The sequence below is a fragment of the Solanum verrucosum genome, unplaced genomic scaffold, assembly GCF_900185275.1.
Source record: "Solanum verrucosum unplaced genomic scaffold, falcon-dt-bn FXZP01000207.1, whole genome shotgun sequence".
In the NCBI taxonomy this organism is placed as follows: Eukaryota; Viridiplantae; Streptophyta; class Magnoliopsida; order Solanales; family Solanaceae; genus Solanum; species Solanum verrucosum.
The window spans coordinates 3724425-3742125 of NW_026019996.1; the positions used below are offsets into that span (position 1 = coordinate 3724425).

Sequence of the window (17701 nt, forward strand, 5' to 3'; positions counted from 1 at the left end):
AGAGGAAGAAGCAGTGCTTCAATACAAACACTACTCAGTTACTCTTACATGCCATTAGAGTATGTATATGTATATTATGATGGGAGGGAGTTTTTAATTAAAACATATGAGGCATCAATGCACCCTCCACCAGATACCATACTAGTATGTACAACATTCTCGATGATATGTCTACATTAGTGGTCTTATCTGATACCAATAAGGTATCAATATATCGACGGAGTATCACAGGGGATTAAGCTTAGTCCTATATGATATCAATATGATATTAATATACCGACAGAGTATCACAAATGATTAATTCATATTAGTGATGCTGATGTCATGCACGAAATGAGAAAGAAAAAAGTGGGGTAAACATATAAATAATTTGGGTCATGGATCCATTAAGAATAAATAATTTAAATTGGATCCAATTTGGATAAATAGTTTAGTTTCACAATTGGGTCCATTTTGTGTACTTTTCCTATTATAAGATGGCACGTCTAATGATAATGATATTTTCAGATGGAATGTTGTATTCGACATAGTATTTTAGTGAACAAGTGAGTTTTCCTATTGATTAATGTATTACTTTTGTTTCCTGTGTAAGAAGTAGTCTCCAATTATTTGTTAAGGGGTTGAATTCTAGACAACACAAAAATAATACACTCATGCTCTTTGTACTTTAAGTTATCTATATTTTACTACTAAGTCCTTGCTCTTAAACGTCATAATTAAATCATATTCGGATCTAGCTTGAAACATCAAACGATTGAGCTCTACTGTTTCATTCGATTTATTTTTGCTTCATCACTTTCTTATAAATTAAGATCATTTATTAATTAATTTAATTGCTAATACATAAATCATCGAGTTAAATCAATATGCATATCTTTGACCTCATAATAAATTTAACTGTATCTTTACCGATAAACAGTACCTGCATATGCCATATTTCACTTCTTGAGATTGGGGGACTAACAGCAAGAGTAACATGAAATCATATTTAATTTTTCTTAATTTAGAAAATATTTCATTCTATTTTATATTTTTATTATAGATAAAGGTCAACCATATGGATTCACATGTTGAACAATTGAATATTAAGCATTATTTCTATTTAACTTTTTCCAGTATTTTGAAATCAATATTCAATTTGTGATAGCAAGAGTACATTAATTTGATTGTTTCTTTTTATTGGTATGACACTTAGGATGAGATAAACTATAATGATAATCCTAATTCCTAGCCCTTCTCACTAAATTTTCAAGTAAGTGGTTTGCACGTAGAAGAATCTAAGTGGGCATACACTATTATACAAAGTATAAACTTGTGAAGATGGTCATCACGTCTGGAAACAATTGAGGATCAATACTCACTCAACAACAAATGTTGTATAGTAGCATTCACGTTCTTGACAACACTACAAACAACAGCCATGCCAAAAACTATATAAAGGAATCTAACTCAAATGAACTTAACATCAAAGCAGAATCACATTCCAAAACTCACAATATATTTTCAAGAAGATGGCAAGCAGCCAACTTGTCCTGATTGTTTCGTTGCTCCTTGCATTAGCCGTTCCACTGATAACTGCCTATGACAAAGTGCCAACTAAGTCAGTAGAGAAGACTGACCAAGTGGTTGTTGAAGGCATGGTCTACTGCCAGAGCTGTGATAACTATGGATCATGGTCTCTGTCAAAAGCTAAGCCCATTGCAGGAGCTAAAGTTAGTGTTATCTGCAAAAATTACAAGAAAAGAGTCAGCTTCTACAAGGCATTTAAAACAGATGAAACTGGCTACTTATTTGCAGAGCTGGATGGCTTCAAAATGGGGCATTCTTATCTTGACCATCCTCTACATTCATGCAGCGTAAAACTGGTCGACTCTCCTCTCGAAAACTGTGATGTGTTCACTAATGTCAACTATGGAATCACCGGTGCTCGACTTCGATTTTTAGACAAGACATTGAAGCGAAGTAATTACGAGGCTGTAATTTATGCTGCAGGTCCCTTCGCTTTCCGACCAGCTCACTGCCCTCCTAAGCCAGAATATTAATTGAATTCCATCATGTACTTTTATATTTTGAACTTTTTACTGGTTTTATGCTTTCATAAGAGTATTAAGTATAAATTTTCCTTTTCTCTGTAAGCCAATTGTGCAACATTCTTCACATTGCATGCAACATTTTGCTCATTTCATAATTGACTCTCCTCTCTCTCTCTCTCTCTATAATTTTGTACAGTGAAATTTCAACCTTCAACATAAATATGACCTAATTAGATCTGTCAGATCCATCTCACACGTCTCAAAATTTAGTCAGGACACAAAATTACCAGCAGCTTTGTGAAGAAAGTTGCACAAAGAGTTTGAAAGATAAAAGGAATAAATCACCAGCTTGAAAGAAAAAATAAGAGTTTACCAGCATCTTAGAAATCCAATGGCATCGCAAACATTTTATTTATCTCATCCATAGCCTCCTTTGTGCATAAGGTTTTCTCAAACAAGTCATTATCCCTTTTTGACGACAAAGTTGGCAGGGAACTCTTAGGTTGATGGTGTGGCTCATCATCTGGAAGTATCAAGAACCTACTGCCATCTCCCTCCATCTTAGGTGCTAATCCCTGTTTCTTTGGTTTGCTTTTCCTTGTAAACTCAATTGGCCTTCCGAACATGCTATTAATATCATCCATAGCCTCCTTCAAGTTAATTGTTGGTTCAACAAGGCCATGATGGTAAACATTTTCAACGGCTGATTCTTCTGAAATGGTGGAGCCAACAAATTTGTATACAACTGTGTCCTCCCTACGGAGTCTTCCTTGAGGAGGCCTTTCAGCATTTGGATCTCTAGAGTATTCTGAGGTATTATCAGTTGGACTAGGAAACACAAAACCCTTAACGATTCCACCTTCAATAGAACATCCAGTCAAATTGTTAAGGTTACCCATATCTAATATATCCAGCTCATGTACTCCCTCCATCACATCATTGGTGTCGTCATCATCAATATATATGTGAAATGGATCCTGCATGGGCTCTTGAGTCTCAACTCTTGTGCTTTGTGTCACCGATGCATCATTTGACATGGCTTGGTGAGAAGATCCAACAGCACTATCAGTGTTTTCGTCGGCAAATACCTCAAAACCATTGTTTGATATCTGATCAACTTTTGGCTGATTTCTACGCGAATGTTTTCCAGCTAGAGATGGCTCTAATGGCTCTTGAAACATGCTATTAATTGCATGCATGGCCTCCTTTGTATTAATGGTAGGTTCCACCAGACCATGATGTCGTGCATCTTCGACATCAGACTTCCCAACAATGGCATTACCTACAAATTTAACTACAACTGTGTCTTCACCAGTAAAATTTCGGCATCTATCTGTTTCTATAGTGTCTCCAACATAATTTTTTCGACTGAGTTCCTTCTGAAAGGCTGGACCACCATGAGTAGTTTCGTTCACTTGTGACTCTCTCCTGGAGCCCTGTGAAATGGCAACTTCATTTTTCATATTTAAATGCTTGGATTGTGCATTGGGTAACTGATCCTCGGTGATGACAGGATTGTTTTCATTTCCACTTAAATTCTCAATGTTTTCCTTAATCTCATTGTTCTTCAAAGTAGTGTTTTTAGCACCAAGAGAACATATTTTATTTTTTCCTTCTTGGCGCTGCAGAACATATCCCTATTATCAGTTAATGGCTCATATAAACAAAAGGAAGACATTTGGTAGACAATATGGCCATTGTAACCAACCTGTATCCTCTTATTCTTACGCTGCTCCATGCGATGAAGGAACTGCTCATATGACGTATGTAACTCATCAAGTGGCTCTGCAAGCCTGTTAATTGAAGAATGAAACAGAAATCTGTAAGAAATGTTTGAAACCACTTGTTTCCAGAACTGCCATTCATGCGTTTAGTGGATAAAAACATAACCAACATAAACCAAGTTTCACTATTCAAGTAATTAAGCAAGGGCAAAGGGGCTGTCACCTAGTTAAGTTGTTGCAATCAGATAATGATTAAAAAAAGGATTCTATAATTCACCAGGATCAAAAGATTAGATAATTTGTTAGGACTGATAACAGGCCCTGCGAATAAAAAGGAATAATAGAAAGGAAATTTGTACAGATAGGAAGGAAAGCCTTACAAATATCCCTAAATCATGGAGGGAAAAGGAGTAAGAAAAAACATTGGGCACCAGATGGCACTTCTCTCATAAATAGATCTATGGAACAATGCTGCTTTTGAATTTGAAAACATATTTTAAAAATACACAATGCAGTAACTTTGCCAAGAAGTTCAGATAATTTCCTATGAAGCAAGTAAAGTAAATCAACTTAAATTACCAAAACTAATGCTGCAAAGATATGCACCTGCTCTAATACTGCTTGATCACGTCCCAAAATTGGCCATAGGAAAGAAACTGCTACCAGACATTCTACAGTATCAAATATTCATAACTCAAGAAGAAAGTATGTGCAAATAGGGTAATCAATTTGGCTGAGGGTTACATTTGGTTTGCACCCTACGATTAAATTCTGCAATGCACTTTTGAAAGGATAATTAATCTTCACGAAGTATGACAAAATGAACAAGGTTTTCTAAAAGGGTTAACATATCCTAGAGAACAAAATGGCTTGAGATACCCCCTAAAAAAGGGGGCAGCCCGGTTGACAAAGCTGCGCTAGCATGGTCCAGCGAAGGGATGCACCCCAAGGAGTGTGATGTAGACAGCGTACCCTAATGTAAGTACTAGTGACTGTTGTGGGGTCCATCCCATGAGTTTTTGGGTCAACAATTACGGCTGCAATTGTTGTAAAGAAAACGCAGCTGAATTTGTTTGTCAACAATAGCTGCAAACCTTTTTCTTTTGTCAACAAAGTTTGCAGCAATGAAAATTTTCGGTGGCATGATTTTTGAATAGTGCAATGCAATTGCATCTATAAAAGGAGCTCTTCAGCTCCTCATTTGAGATACACCAATTCACTAAGAGAGTAAAATATTTAGAGAGCTGTGAGGTTTCCATAGACTATATAAGAAAATAGTCTGTGAAGAAAAATAGAGTGTGAGCGATATTTTAGTAAGGTGGAAATCAAAAGAGTATTATTCCTTTTGAGTGTGTAGTAGTCACTTTGAGTATTGTATTCGTGACTACACAGTGTAAAATTCCTTACTATAGTGATATCAGTTGCTCCTCTTGGCCCGTGGTTTTTCCCTTATTTAGAAGGGTTTCCACGTAAAATTCTTGGTGACATTATTTTCTTTTCTTATTTCCATTACTTTTACCATACATATTTTTGTGCTTGTCCGCGTTTTTTTCCAACAAACTGGTATCAGAGCCAAGGTTTTATCTGAGTATGCTCTGTGGTTGCAGCACAGTCTGAACTTCCAAATCAAAAAGATTTACTTTGGTTTGCAATATCTATATTTTTTGGGGATAAACAATGGAAGCCAACACAAGTAGAATGGTTACTTTAAATGGTGTTAATTATGCCATTTGGAAGGGAAAAATGGAAGATCTGCTTTATGTCAAGAATTTTTATCAACCAGTCTTTACCACTGTAAAGCCTGATAATAAAACAGATGAAGAGTGGAATTTGTTGCAAGACAGGTTTGTGGATTCATTAGGCAATGGGTTGACGATAATGTGTTGAACCATATTTCTGGGGAGACACATGCTCGAACCCTATGGGAGCATCTTGAAAGTTTGTATGCTCGGAAAACTGGCAACAATAAAATGTTCTTAATAAAGCAGATGTTGAGTTTAAAGTATCATGATGGTTCTCCGATGACGGACCATCTGAATAATTTTCAGGGGATCATGAACCAGTTATCTGCTATGGGCATTAAATTTGATGAAGAAATTCAAGGCTTGCTTCTACTTGGTTCCCTACCAGACTCTTGGGAAACATTTAGAACTTCATTGTCAAATTCTACTCCGAATGATGTGATCTCAATGGATTCTGCCAAGAGTAGCGTCTTGAACGAAGAGATGAGAAGAAAATCTCAAGGTTCTTCTTCGTCGGATGTCCTGATAACTGGCTCCAGGGGGAGAAACAAAACTCGTGGTTCTCAAAATAGGAGCAAATTCAGAGGCAGACTTAAGGATATTGAGTGCTATCATTGTGGCATGAAGGGGCACACAAAGAAGTTTTGCAGGAAATTGAAGAGGGAGAACAAAAACAAAGAGGAAACTAAAGAAGATGGCAATGAAAATTGCCTAGCCACCGTCACCACCGAAGATCTTGTTACTGTCCTTGATGCGAATATGAAAAATATTGCTTGTGATGAGTCAAGCTGGGTTGTGGACACTTTTTCTCTTCCTATACTCCTGGTGATTTTGGAACCTTGAGTATGGGTAATGAGACTATTTCTAAGGTAGTTGGTATTGGTACAATTTGTTTGAAAACTAGTGTTGGAACTAAACTAGTTTTGAACAATGTGAAGCATGCTCCTGATGTTCGTCTGCACCTGATTTCTGTTGGTGTTTTGGATGATGAAGGATATGTTAGTACCAACGGTGATGTTAAATGGAAACTCATTAAGGGTTCCTTGGTTGTGGCTCGTGGTAACAAACGTTGTGGTCTATACTGGACTACGGCTTCTTCTTGTGTTGATATGGTGAATGTAGTTGAGAGCGATAACTCTTCAACGTTATGGCACAAGAGGCTTAGCCACATCAACGAGAAAGGACTTAATGTTCTAGCCAAGAAGAAATTATTGTTAAATTTCAAAAGTGCTAAATTAGAAAAGTGTGAGCACTGCTTGGCTGGTAAACAAAATAGAGTTTCTTTTAAGTCTTACCCCCCCTTCAAGAAAGACAGAGTTGCTTGAATTGGTGCACTCTGATTTATGCGGTCCAATGAAGACAAAGACATTGGGTGGTGCATTCTACTTTGTCACTTTTATTGACGACTGCTCGAGAAAACTTTGGGTCTATGTCTTGAAGACTAAAGACCAAGTGTTAGGTGTCTTCAAGCAGTTTCAGGCTTCAGTTGAAAGAGAAACTGGAAAGAAATTGAAATGTATTCGTACTGATAATGGTGGTGAATATTGTGGACCATTTGACGAATATTGCAAGCATCAAGGCATTAGACACCAGAAGACTCCTCCGAAGACTCCTCAGCTAAATGGTTTGGCTGAGAGGATGAACAGGACCTTGATGGAAAGAGTTAGATGTTTGCTTTCTGAAGCAAAATTGCCGAGCTCATTTTGGGGTGAGGCTTTATTGACCGCTGCACATGTTATTAATCTATCTCCTGTTGTTGCTTTGCAAAGTGATGTACCAAATAGTGTTTGGTATGGAAAGGATGTTTCCTATGACCATTTGAGAGTATTTGGTTGCAAAGCTTTTGTACATGTGCCGAAAGATGAGAGGTCAAAGTTAGATGCCAAGACAAGGCAGTGCATCTTTGTTGGATATGGTCTTGATGAATTTGGTTACAGGCTATATGATCCAATTGAGAAGAAACTTGTGAGAAGCCGTGATATTATTTTCATGGAGAATCAAACAATTGAAGATATTGACAAAGCGGAGAAGTTAGAATCTTCAAGTTTTGATGCTATAATTCATCTAGAAGAAGTTCCTCACACAAGTATGCATGATGTTATTGGGTTTGATGATCACGGTGACGCCCATAATCATGTATCGAATCAACATGTTGATGTTGATAATAACAATGATATTGTTATTGATGATCCTCCTGCTCATGAAGTTGTGGACGAATCAAATATTCCGCTCAGGAGGTCCACAAGGCAGCGGGTTCCTTCCTCTCGTTATTCACCTAATGAGTATGTATTACTCACTGATGGGAGAGAACCTGAATATTATGAGGAGGCCATAGAAGATGAGCACAAGGATCAATGGATTGAAGCCATGCAAGATGAGATGAAGTCTCTACATGAGAACCACACTTATGAGTTGGTAAAATTGTCCAAGGGCATGAGAGCTTTGAAGAACAAGTGGGTGTTCAAAGTTAAAGTTGAAGAACACAACTTGAAGCCCAGGTACAAAGCTAGATTGGTTGTTAAGGGATTTGGTCAAAGGAAGGGTATTGACTTTGACGAAATATTTTCTCCTGTTGTCAAAATGTCCTCGATTCGCACAGTTCTGGGTTTGGCTGCTAGTCTTAATTTAGAGATTGAGCAGATGGATGTGAAGACGGCTTTCCTTTACGGTGACCTAGAAGAAGAAATTTATATAGAACAACCTGAGGGCTTCAAAGTAGAAGGTAAAGAAAATTTTGTGTGCAAACTCAAAAAGAGTTTTTATGGCCTAAAGCAAGCTCCTAGACAGTGGTACAAGAAATTTGAATCTGTTATGGGGGAGCAAGGCTATAAGAAGACTTCTTCAGATCATTGTGTATTTGTACAAAAATTTTCAAACAATGATTTTATCATCCTCTTGTTGTATGTGGATGATATGTTGATTGTAGGCAAGAATACTTCCAAGATTGACGAGTTGAAGAAAGAGTTGCGTAAGTCTTTTGCTATGAAAGACTTGGGTCATGCCAAGCAAATTTTGGGCATGAGAATTACTCGTCTCAGAGATGAAAGGAAGATTTATTTGTCACAGAAGAAGTACATTGAACGTGTACTAGAGCGCTTCAATATGAAAAATGCTAAGCCTGTTAGTACACCTCTTTCTGGTCATATGAAGTTGAGCAAGACGATGTGTCCTACAGTTAGGGAGGAAAAAGAGAGCATGGCCAAATTTCCATATTCCTTCGTCGTCGAAAGTCTAATGTATGCAATGGTATGCACTAGACCTGATATTGCTCACGCGGTTGGTGTTGTCAGCAGATTTCTCGACAATCCGGGAAAAGAGCATTGGGAAGGTGTGAAGTGGATACTCAGGTATCTTAAAGGAAGCTCAGATGAATGCTTGTGTTTTGGAGCATCAGATCCAATCTTAAAGGGCTATACAGATGCTGATATGGCAGGTGACCTTGATAACAGAAAATCCACTATTGGATATTTGTTTACTTTTTCATGGAGAGCTATATCATGGCAGTCGAAGTTGCAGAAGTGTGTTGCACTATCTACAACTGAAGCTGAGTATATTGCGGCTACCGAAGCTGGCAAGGAAATGATATGGCTCAAGCAATTTCTTCAAGAGCTTGGCTTGCATCAAAAGGAGTATGTCGTCTATTGTGACAGTCAAAGTGCAATAGACTTGAGCAAGAACTCTATGTACTATGCAAGGACGAAACACATAGACGTGAGATATCACTGGATTCGAGAAAAGATAGAAGACGAATTTATGCAGGTTGAAAAGATCTCTACAAATGAGAATCTTGCAGATATGCTGACCAAAGTGGTAACAAGGGACAAGTTCGAGTTATGCAAAGAATTTGTTGGCATGAGCTCTCTCTGAGAAGATGAAGATACCTCTTTCTAGTACATGGGACTGGAGGGGGAGATTTGTGGGGTCCATCCCATGAGTTTTTGGGTCAACAATTGCGGCTGCAATTGTTGTAAAGAAAACGCAGCTGAATTTGTTTGTCAACAATAGCTGCAAACCTTTTTCTTTTGTCAACAAAGTTTGCAGCAATGCAAATTTTCGGTGGCATGATTTTTGAATAGTGCAATGCAATTGCATCTATAAAAGGAGCTCTTCAGCTCCTCATTTGAGATACACCAATTCACAAAGAGAGTAAAATATTTAGAGAGCTGTGAGGTTTCCATAGACTATATAAGAAAATAGTCTGTGAAGAAAAATAGAGTGTGAGCGATATTTTAGTAAGGTGGAAATCAAAAGAGTATTATTCCTTTTGAGTGTGTAGTAGTCACTTTGAGTATTGTATTCGTGACTACACAGTGTAAAATTTCTTACTATAGTGATATCAGTTGTTCCTCTTGGCCCGTGGTTTTTCCCTTATTTAGAAGGGTTTCCACGTAAAATTCTTGGTGTCATTATGTTCTTTTCTTATTTCCATTACTTTTACCATATATATTTTTGTGTTTGTCCGCGTTTTTTCCCAACAACTGCTTCTACAACTCGAACCCATGGCATACAGGTCAAAGAAAGACAACTTTACCATTTCTCCAAGGCTGCCCCCTTCCCTTAACTTACCCCTAAACAAATGCAAATCAATGAATAATCCTTTTCATTGAAATGCGACAACAATTTGGAATGTCGATTGAACTGAATGTGAAATGATCAATACACAGCATTTGTCAACAACTCTTTCACCACATTTCTATAATCAAAAAAAAAAAAAAAAAATTGGATGCAAAAAGAATGTCAAATAAAGGTACTCTTAAAATCAATAAATTTAAAATCACAACTAGCTATTAGTTACTTACTTCTGCACACCCAATTGGTACATCTTCTCCGCAGCCTCAAACTTTTTAATCTTTTCATAATAAAGAGCATATGCTTGGTAAAACATAGACTTTTTCATCCCGATACGATTTGACTCCATGGTTTTAAGTACCGATTTTGGGTCATGCACATAGTCCATCTACATAAACAAAAAAATAAATGAAAATTTGAGTATAGTTAATGACTCAAAATGTAAAGCAAATCAATGAAATTGTTCATTTCTTTAAATTATTAATATTTGCAAAGTATAACGAATATATTTTCTTCAATAAACTCAATAATTTCACTACATTTCAAAAAGAAAATTACCAGTTGTAACCAGACTCGAAGATAACGCATATCATTAGCATAACGGCGATCGGTCTCAAAAGTCTGTGCACATTTCTGAAGAAATCTTGGGAGTTTCTCCTTGAGAAGCTGCGGAGGAAGTGACTCTTTCATCTTCTTAATTCCTCTTATCAAATCAAATCAAACCAAAATGAGAAGTTAGAAAAATGGATTCAAAAGAATTTAGAGTTTTGTTTGAAAGGGTGCTTACCGGAGCCAAGGGAGAAGAGGGTCTTTGCCATTGTAGGATTTGATGTCGGAAATCAGAGAAGAGAAGAGTTCATTGTACATAACAGACATTTGAATCCACTGAGAGAGCAAAAATTGGTATTCAACACAGACCCTAATTTGAATTTTAGGAGACCGCCGTGAAATCTTTCATATGCTTTTTATATTTCACTTTGCCCCAAAACTTCAAAATATAACATTTTCACTCCTTCAAATGACAAAGGACCCGTTTGGTCACAAATATATTTGGAAAAAACTTTGAAATTTTTTGGAAAGTGGTGTTTGGATGTATAACTTGGCAAATATATTATGCAAACAGCTCAAGTTCCCAAATACTTGAAAAAACTACTATTTCGGCCAAGTTCTAGTATTTGGAAATTTTTAAAAATTTTAAAGTTACCCCATACTTTATATTTTATTTAAAAACATTCATTATTCATTAATTCCAACGAATATTTATCTACCTTCTCTGAAAAAAGTTTGATTTATAATTTGAGTGACAAGATTGAGAAAAAAGAACAATTTGTTTTTAATGAGTTATAATTCCAAATGAATGAGTAACAAGTTTCAGTATGCGATTAATGTATTGCTCTTTCCCTGCATATTGCTATTTTGTTGTTGTTGATTGTTATCAATTATGTTATAAGGTTATTTTTTAACAGAACATGTTCATTATAAAACGATAATACAAACTTATGGGTATTTTTAATAATTTTTAAAATTTATGGGTATAAATTATATTTTTAGAAATAGTCAAATATTCTTGAAAAAATTGGTGGCCAGACGCATGGTGGTGAAACTTCACCCAAAAATAATTTACCAATAATATTTGGGAATTTGTGGCCAAACGCTAGCCAAATCTTTTGAGCTCTTGTCTCATTTGTTTCATTTGTTTGCACTTAATGGAGGTCTGAATCTGAATGGTTATGTCACGCACCGAGCCTACACCCTAGACCTGATCGGCACTCGAGAACCATTGTTGATCCCCAAGCGAACCCTTGTCCTAACTTACTACTAAATAGAAGACTAACTCAAGCATACACAAGCATCAAAACTAAAAAAATTGTTTAAAACAGTTTAATGAATCTCAAAACTATATACCGAGTATGAAACATAAAATTTTAAATAAAGCATCTGAAATGGAATACTAAAAGACTACGCAAAATTGTATATCTATGAAGCCTCTACTATTTAAAGTAGAAGCACTAATAACCTCAAAAGATAACGTGACAAAAAAATTATTTTCACCTTGTTAAAGTGTGTGAGAAACACAAAAAATATGTAAAATATACTAATTTGTATAACTGTCATTTTTCTGTAAGATGTTACACCGAGTCTTCCTTCAAATTCTTCACCAAACCAAAACCAGATCACCAAACAGAAGCGAGGTTGCATGAAAATTGGGGCAATAACTCAACTTTGAGGTAGGTCATAGTTTACTATTATTTTAGATTTGATTAGTGATACACTCTACATTGTAGAGTTGGGAGGCACAACATATTTAGGGCTACGAGCATGTGAATTAGGGTGTTCACCATAAAAATAGCCTCAACTGATTATTATAATATCGTTGTGATCTATATGTGTTGTTGATTGTATAAATAAAATATATGTTTGCTCTACCTTTAGTTAAGTAAAGCAGCATCATCCACTGCACCACATCCTTTGGTGGTCAACTGGTCATCAATAATATTGTAGGTGATGTTTTTATATATAAGTTTACTATTCTAAGGTTCTAATAACTAACCAATTGACATCTAAGATAATTTTCTGAATGTTTATCCAAATCTTGAGAACTATTTTTTAAAAGTACTTTTGTTTCTTTTAGGATGATAAAATTATTCAACTATTATATTATTTTTTAAAATATCAAACACTACAAAAGTTTCCTTCACTCCTAATTGACATGACATGTCACGTTAAAATTTTATTTTTTAAATAATAAATCTATTTAACTAATATACATCATTCTCACTTAATCCAACCCAACCAATGTCTTATATCCCAAAGTCCTTTGTTTTCATGATTTTCCATCACTTATCCAAATTGCTAATTAAATTAATTGATTCAACAAGGACACTAAAATATAGCCGATGTTATTTTGAACTGACTCTAAAATTTTGATAATTTAATAAATATTGGGATCTAATAAGGGACCAGATCCCAAAAGAGATTGAGAGTTTCGTACATGAAAATGACAGCTGTCAAAAACCTACAACTGCAACTTTGCAGCACCTGTTGTGGTTGGTGTGCGTCCTCTGCAGTGCCAAACTCTCCGCCAATGGTATTGCTTCAATGGTTTGTGTCCAATCCATAAATGTCCATTCCATATTGACACAATGAAGTTTTTGCAAATTAGAAATTTTGAAAGCAAAAGTCATATATTACTCGAAGAAAAACAAGAGAGCTATAAGATTTCAATGCTCGTTCTTGTAAGATCTATTCCTAAGCTATAAAGGATTTAGATTGGTGTCAAGTTCTTGATTATCATTTCAAAGTTTAGCTAGAGTTAGCTATGTTCGGATCGTGAAGTCTATATCAGCTAGAGTTAGTTGGTGTAGTGGGAAACAAATGTGTTGCTTAGTCTCGTTGGGTAACAGAGTTGTTACTGTAAGGGGGGTGGGGTGGGAATTAATAGGTTAATTCCTAGATTACTAGGTATGTAATCTAAATCTTTACTCAGTTTTGAGTGAAATAGAGTTGAGTTGAAAATCTTGTGAAAACAAATTGTGGTTTTCTCCTTCCTTGAGCTAGAGAGTTTCCACGTAAAATCTTGTGTCTGATTTACTTTAAGTTATTTATTTTCTACAGTACTGTTATTCTGTCAAGATACCTGATCCATTGACTGTTAATGGGCGCATACATTCTATCAGCCGCAAATTGAGATATATTTAACTGATTAACACACACATACACACGCACCCGCACACACACGCGCGCATATATATATTAAATCCACAAGTTAAAATGCACGTCAGCGCACACATATATTATTGAGGCAAAAGAAAGAAAAAAGTAAGTTTGAAACTCTGAAATTGCTAGTAGTTGCCAAAATCCATATTTATCGATGGATGCATTTTGAACCTTTTTTAACCAGGTATAAAATTGGGTTAAGACATGGGTTGGATTGAGTTAAATGGTTATGATGTATATTAGTTATTAAATAGATTTCTTATTAAAAAAATGGGAAATTATGTGAATAAGCAAACATATACTAGATAATTAGTTAATATAGCTACAGTTTGAATTAATTACGGCTCGCAGCTTAATTTTTGTTGTAATTCGTGTCTTTGTCTTTTATACATATACAAATACAAATTATATATATATATGACAGATATACAAATACAATTAGCATCTCTCCACTCTCTGCTTTCTCTCACTCACCTCTCTCCCAATCTCGCTCGCCTCTCTCCTCTCTCCTCTCTCTCCCAATCCCGCTCGCCAAATACAAATACATATGTATATCAGTTACATATATACAATTATCTTATATATATACATATACAGTTCACATCTTTCCACTCTCTGCCATCTCTCGCACGCCTCTCTCCTCCCTTTTCAAATCTCGCTCGTCTCTCTCCTCCCTCTCCCAATATCGCTCATCATATATACAATACATATGTATACTACTTACATATATACAATTATTTGACAGATATACATATACAATTCGTCTATCTCCACTCTCTGCCCTCTCTTGCTCGCCTCTCTTCTCCCTCTCCCAATCTCGCTCGCCTCTCTCCTCCCTCTAACATGTAGCTACGATTCGTAATTAGCAAACTATAGCTATGGAGCATAATTAAGTTATTTTTGAGTGACTATATGCGAAAATTCCCCTTAAAAAATATAATGTTTTAATGTGATGTGTCATGTTAATTAGGAGTGAATGGAGTTTTTGTCGCGTTTAGTAATTTTTGATGAAAATAATCATAGTTAGATGATTTTATGATCAGAAAAGAAACAAATTAAAAGTAATTTTATCAGACGATTTTTAAAACTTGGGTGATCATTTAGGAATTAACTAACTTAACTAACATAATTTTAAACTAGTTCATGTAACATCATCTTGAGTAGACTTGATTAGGGATGAAAAATTTAAACTCAAATCCCCCACCTCGTTTAAGTTTGAGTAGGTTGTTGACCCGACTATTTATTAGTTCAAACTATTTCAACTCAATTAATTTCAATCCATTAAAAATTCGGTTGATATGTAACCCAAATTGATTCATGAGAAATCTTATCAAAATATTTTTTATTTTTTTTATATGTTCTATAGAGGCATAATAACGAAAAATAATAATTTTAATTTATTAGGTACTAAAATATTTGAAAAGAACAAATAAAACAATTAAACTTAGGAAAAAATGAATTAGGTTGGGTCTTGACCCATTCTTTTACCTATTATTTGACTCGTTTTGATCCAAATAAATTTAAATTGAATTGAGTCTTATTTTCTTGACTAGGGGTGACAATTTCAGCCCAAATAAGTTAAATGAATCCATTTTTTCCATGTTGAATTAAATGGATCAATCATATTTACTTAAATGGGTAAATATGGACTTCAACCTATTTATGTATGGACAAAATGAGTAAACATGAGAATCCATATATACCCATATATCACCCACTTGTAATAAAAATCCCTAATTGCACTATTTTTGAAAATAAAAAATTGAGGGGTTGGGGGTGGATGTGGGGGTGGGGGATAGGATGGGTTGGGGGCAATTTTTATTTTATTTTTTTTGGAAATTTTTAGAATTTTTTTTTAAGGTGTGGGCGGGAGGTGTCCTGGGGTGGGGGTGGGGGTTAGGGTTGGCAATTTTTTTTTCTCAAAAAATAAAGTTTTTATAAAAAAAAAAAATTGGGAGGGGGGGGGGGTAGGGTTGACAATATTTTTTTGGGGTGGGGGGAGGTGGGGGCGGGGTAGAAGGTTAAAAAAAATCTTTTTTTTGTATGAAATTATATTTTTTTAGAAAATAATAATATAAGGGTAGGGTGGCATGGGATGGTAGGGGTTGAGGTATTCACAATTTTGCTTTGATATAATTTTTTTAGCTTTAGGAGATTAAAGTGGGTTACAACCATTTTACGCCAAATCATATTTGACCAAATCTATATTTACCCATATTTTATATGGGTAGATTGTGATCTAATCCATTTTAATCAATACATATTCAATCCACTAATTTGCCACCCCTAGTCTTGACCTATTATGACCCGTCCAAATTTAACCCGACCAGCCTTATTGCCACGCCTAGACTTATCTACACTCAACAATTTGCAAATAAAAGTATACTATAAAATAGTTTTAAAAAGAGGAATTTTCGCATATAGTCACTCAAAAATAACTTAATTATGCTCCATAGCTATAGTTTACTTATTACGATACATAGCTATATGTTAGAGGGAGGAGAAATGCGAGCGAGATTGGGAGAGGGAGGAGAGAGGTGAGTGAGAGAGAGCAGGGAATCGAGAGAGGCGAATTGTATATGTATATTTGTCAAATAATTGTATATATGTAACTGGTATACACATGTATTTGTATATCTAGCGTGAGATTGGGAGAGGGAGGAGAGAGGGGAGTGAGAGAGGGCAAAGAGTGGAGAGAGGCAAACTATATATGTATATTTGTCAGATAATTGTATATATGTAACTGGTATACATATGTATTTGTGTATTTGGCGAGCGATATTGGGAGAGGGAGGAGAGAGGCGAGCAAGAGAGGGCAGAGATGGGAGAGAGACTAATTGTATTTGTATATCTATCATATAATTGTATATGTATATGTATAATTTGTATTTGTATATGTATAAAAGAGGAGAGAGATGAGCGAGAGGAAGAGAGGAGAGAGACGGCGTAATTACAACTAAAATTAAGCTGCGAGTCGTAATTAATTCAAACTATAGCTATATTAATTAGTTAATTAACTTGTATATGTTTACTTATTCATATAATTTCCCCATTAAAAATATTTGAAATAAAATCTAATTTGGGAAAAGATTGTTTAGAATTTTTACTATAATCTCTGACTAGATAAGATGACCTGCATATGACTTATGCTTGAACTGTGTTGAATAAAGAATTGTTATGTTTAGGAGGACTTGTCTTGGATAGGTTGAATTGTAAAATTCAATCCGTACATTGGTTTTAGGTTTAATATTTGAGATATAATAAATTATGCATCCATAGGGACAGATATACTTGCCACTGGTCAATTTTTAAAAAAAAAGAATCTCCCCATTACTTAAAGAATCCCACCTTCAATATAAACAATCTCTAAAATACCTGGATTTGAACATTATTAATAATAAAATTCCAAATTAATTACTATTATAAGATCCATCAAGATCTCACTTGAAAGGCTAGTCTTGATCTAGTCAATTTCTTGCATGAAACATTATGTGTTTGATGTTACATTTTTAATTAAAAAAGGGTCATATTTGTTCTTATACTTTTACAAATATGTTATATTTGTGTCCTTCATTATACGTTTTCAACATATTTGTCATTTTCATTCAACTTTATATGGTCATATTTATCCTTGCACTCTTAAAAAGGGGCATATTTACTCCTACGATATTAAATCCCCATTCTTCAATATATTTGTCATTTTTCTTTCAATTTTAAGGTTATACTTGGAGTTAATATCGCATATGATCACACAACTAATACTTCTTTTCACAGAAAGCCACTCAATTTTCATTTATAATTTCAAAGTCACTCAACTATGAATTCTTCTCATAGAAAGTCACTCAACTAATAGTTCTTTTAATAGAAAGTCACTCAACTTTCTTTTATAACCCCAAGGTCACTTAACTATGAATAT

The 17701-nt window shown here is 35.1% G+C and overlaps 1 protein-coding gene and 1 pseudogene across 2 annotated transcripts; one reads left to right on the plus strand and one right to left on the minus strand.

Moving 5' to 3' along the window:
- Positions 1-1453: 1453 nt before the first annotated feature.
- Positions 1454-2042, plus strand: LOC125819266 (non-classical arabinogalactan protein 30-like; annotated as a pseudogene).
- Positions 1501-10944, minus strand: LOC125819253 (uncharacterized). Of its 2 annotated transcripts, none has more exons than XM_049498722.1 (6): positions 10856-10944; positions 10627-10771; positions 10299-10456; positions 3742-3826; positions 2407-3655; positions 1501-1723 (listed from the first exon to the last, which is right to left on the minus strand). In XM_049498722.1, the coding sequence occupies exons 1-5, from the start codon at positions 10942-10944 to the stop codon at positions 2414-2416; spliced, it is 1719 nt and encodes a 572-aa protein (XP_049354679.1). In that variant the 3' UTR covers positions 1501-1723; positions 2407-2413. The 2 variants fall into 2 exon arrangements, with proteins under 2 accessions (XP_049354679.1, XP_049354678.1); XM_049498721.1 differs by lacking the exon at positions 1501-1723 and adding an exon at positions 1924-2025.
- Between the last annotated feature and the right edge of the window lie 6757 nt (positions 10945-17701).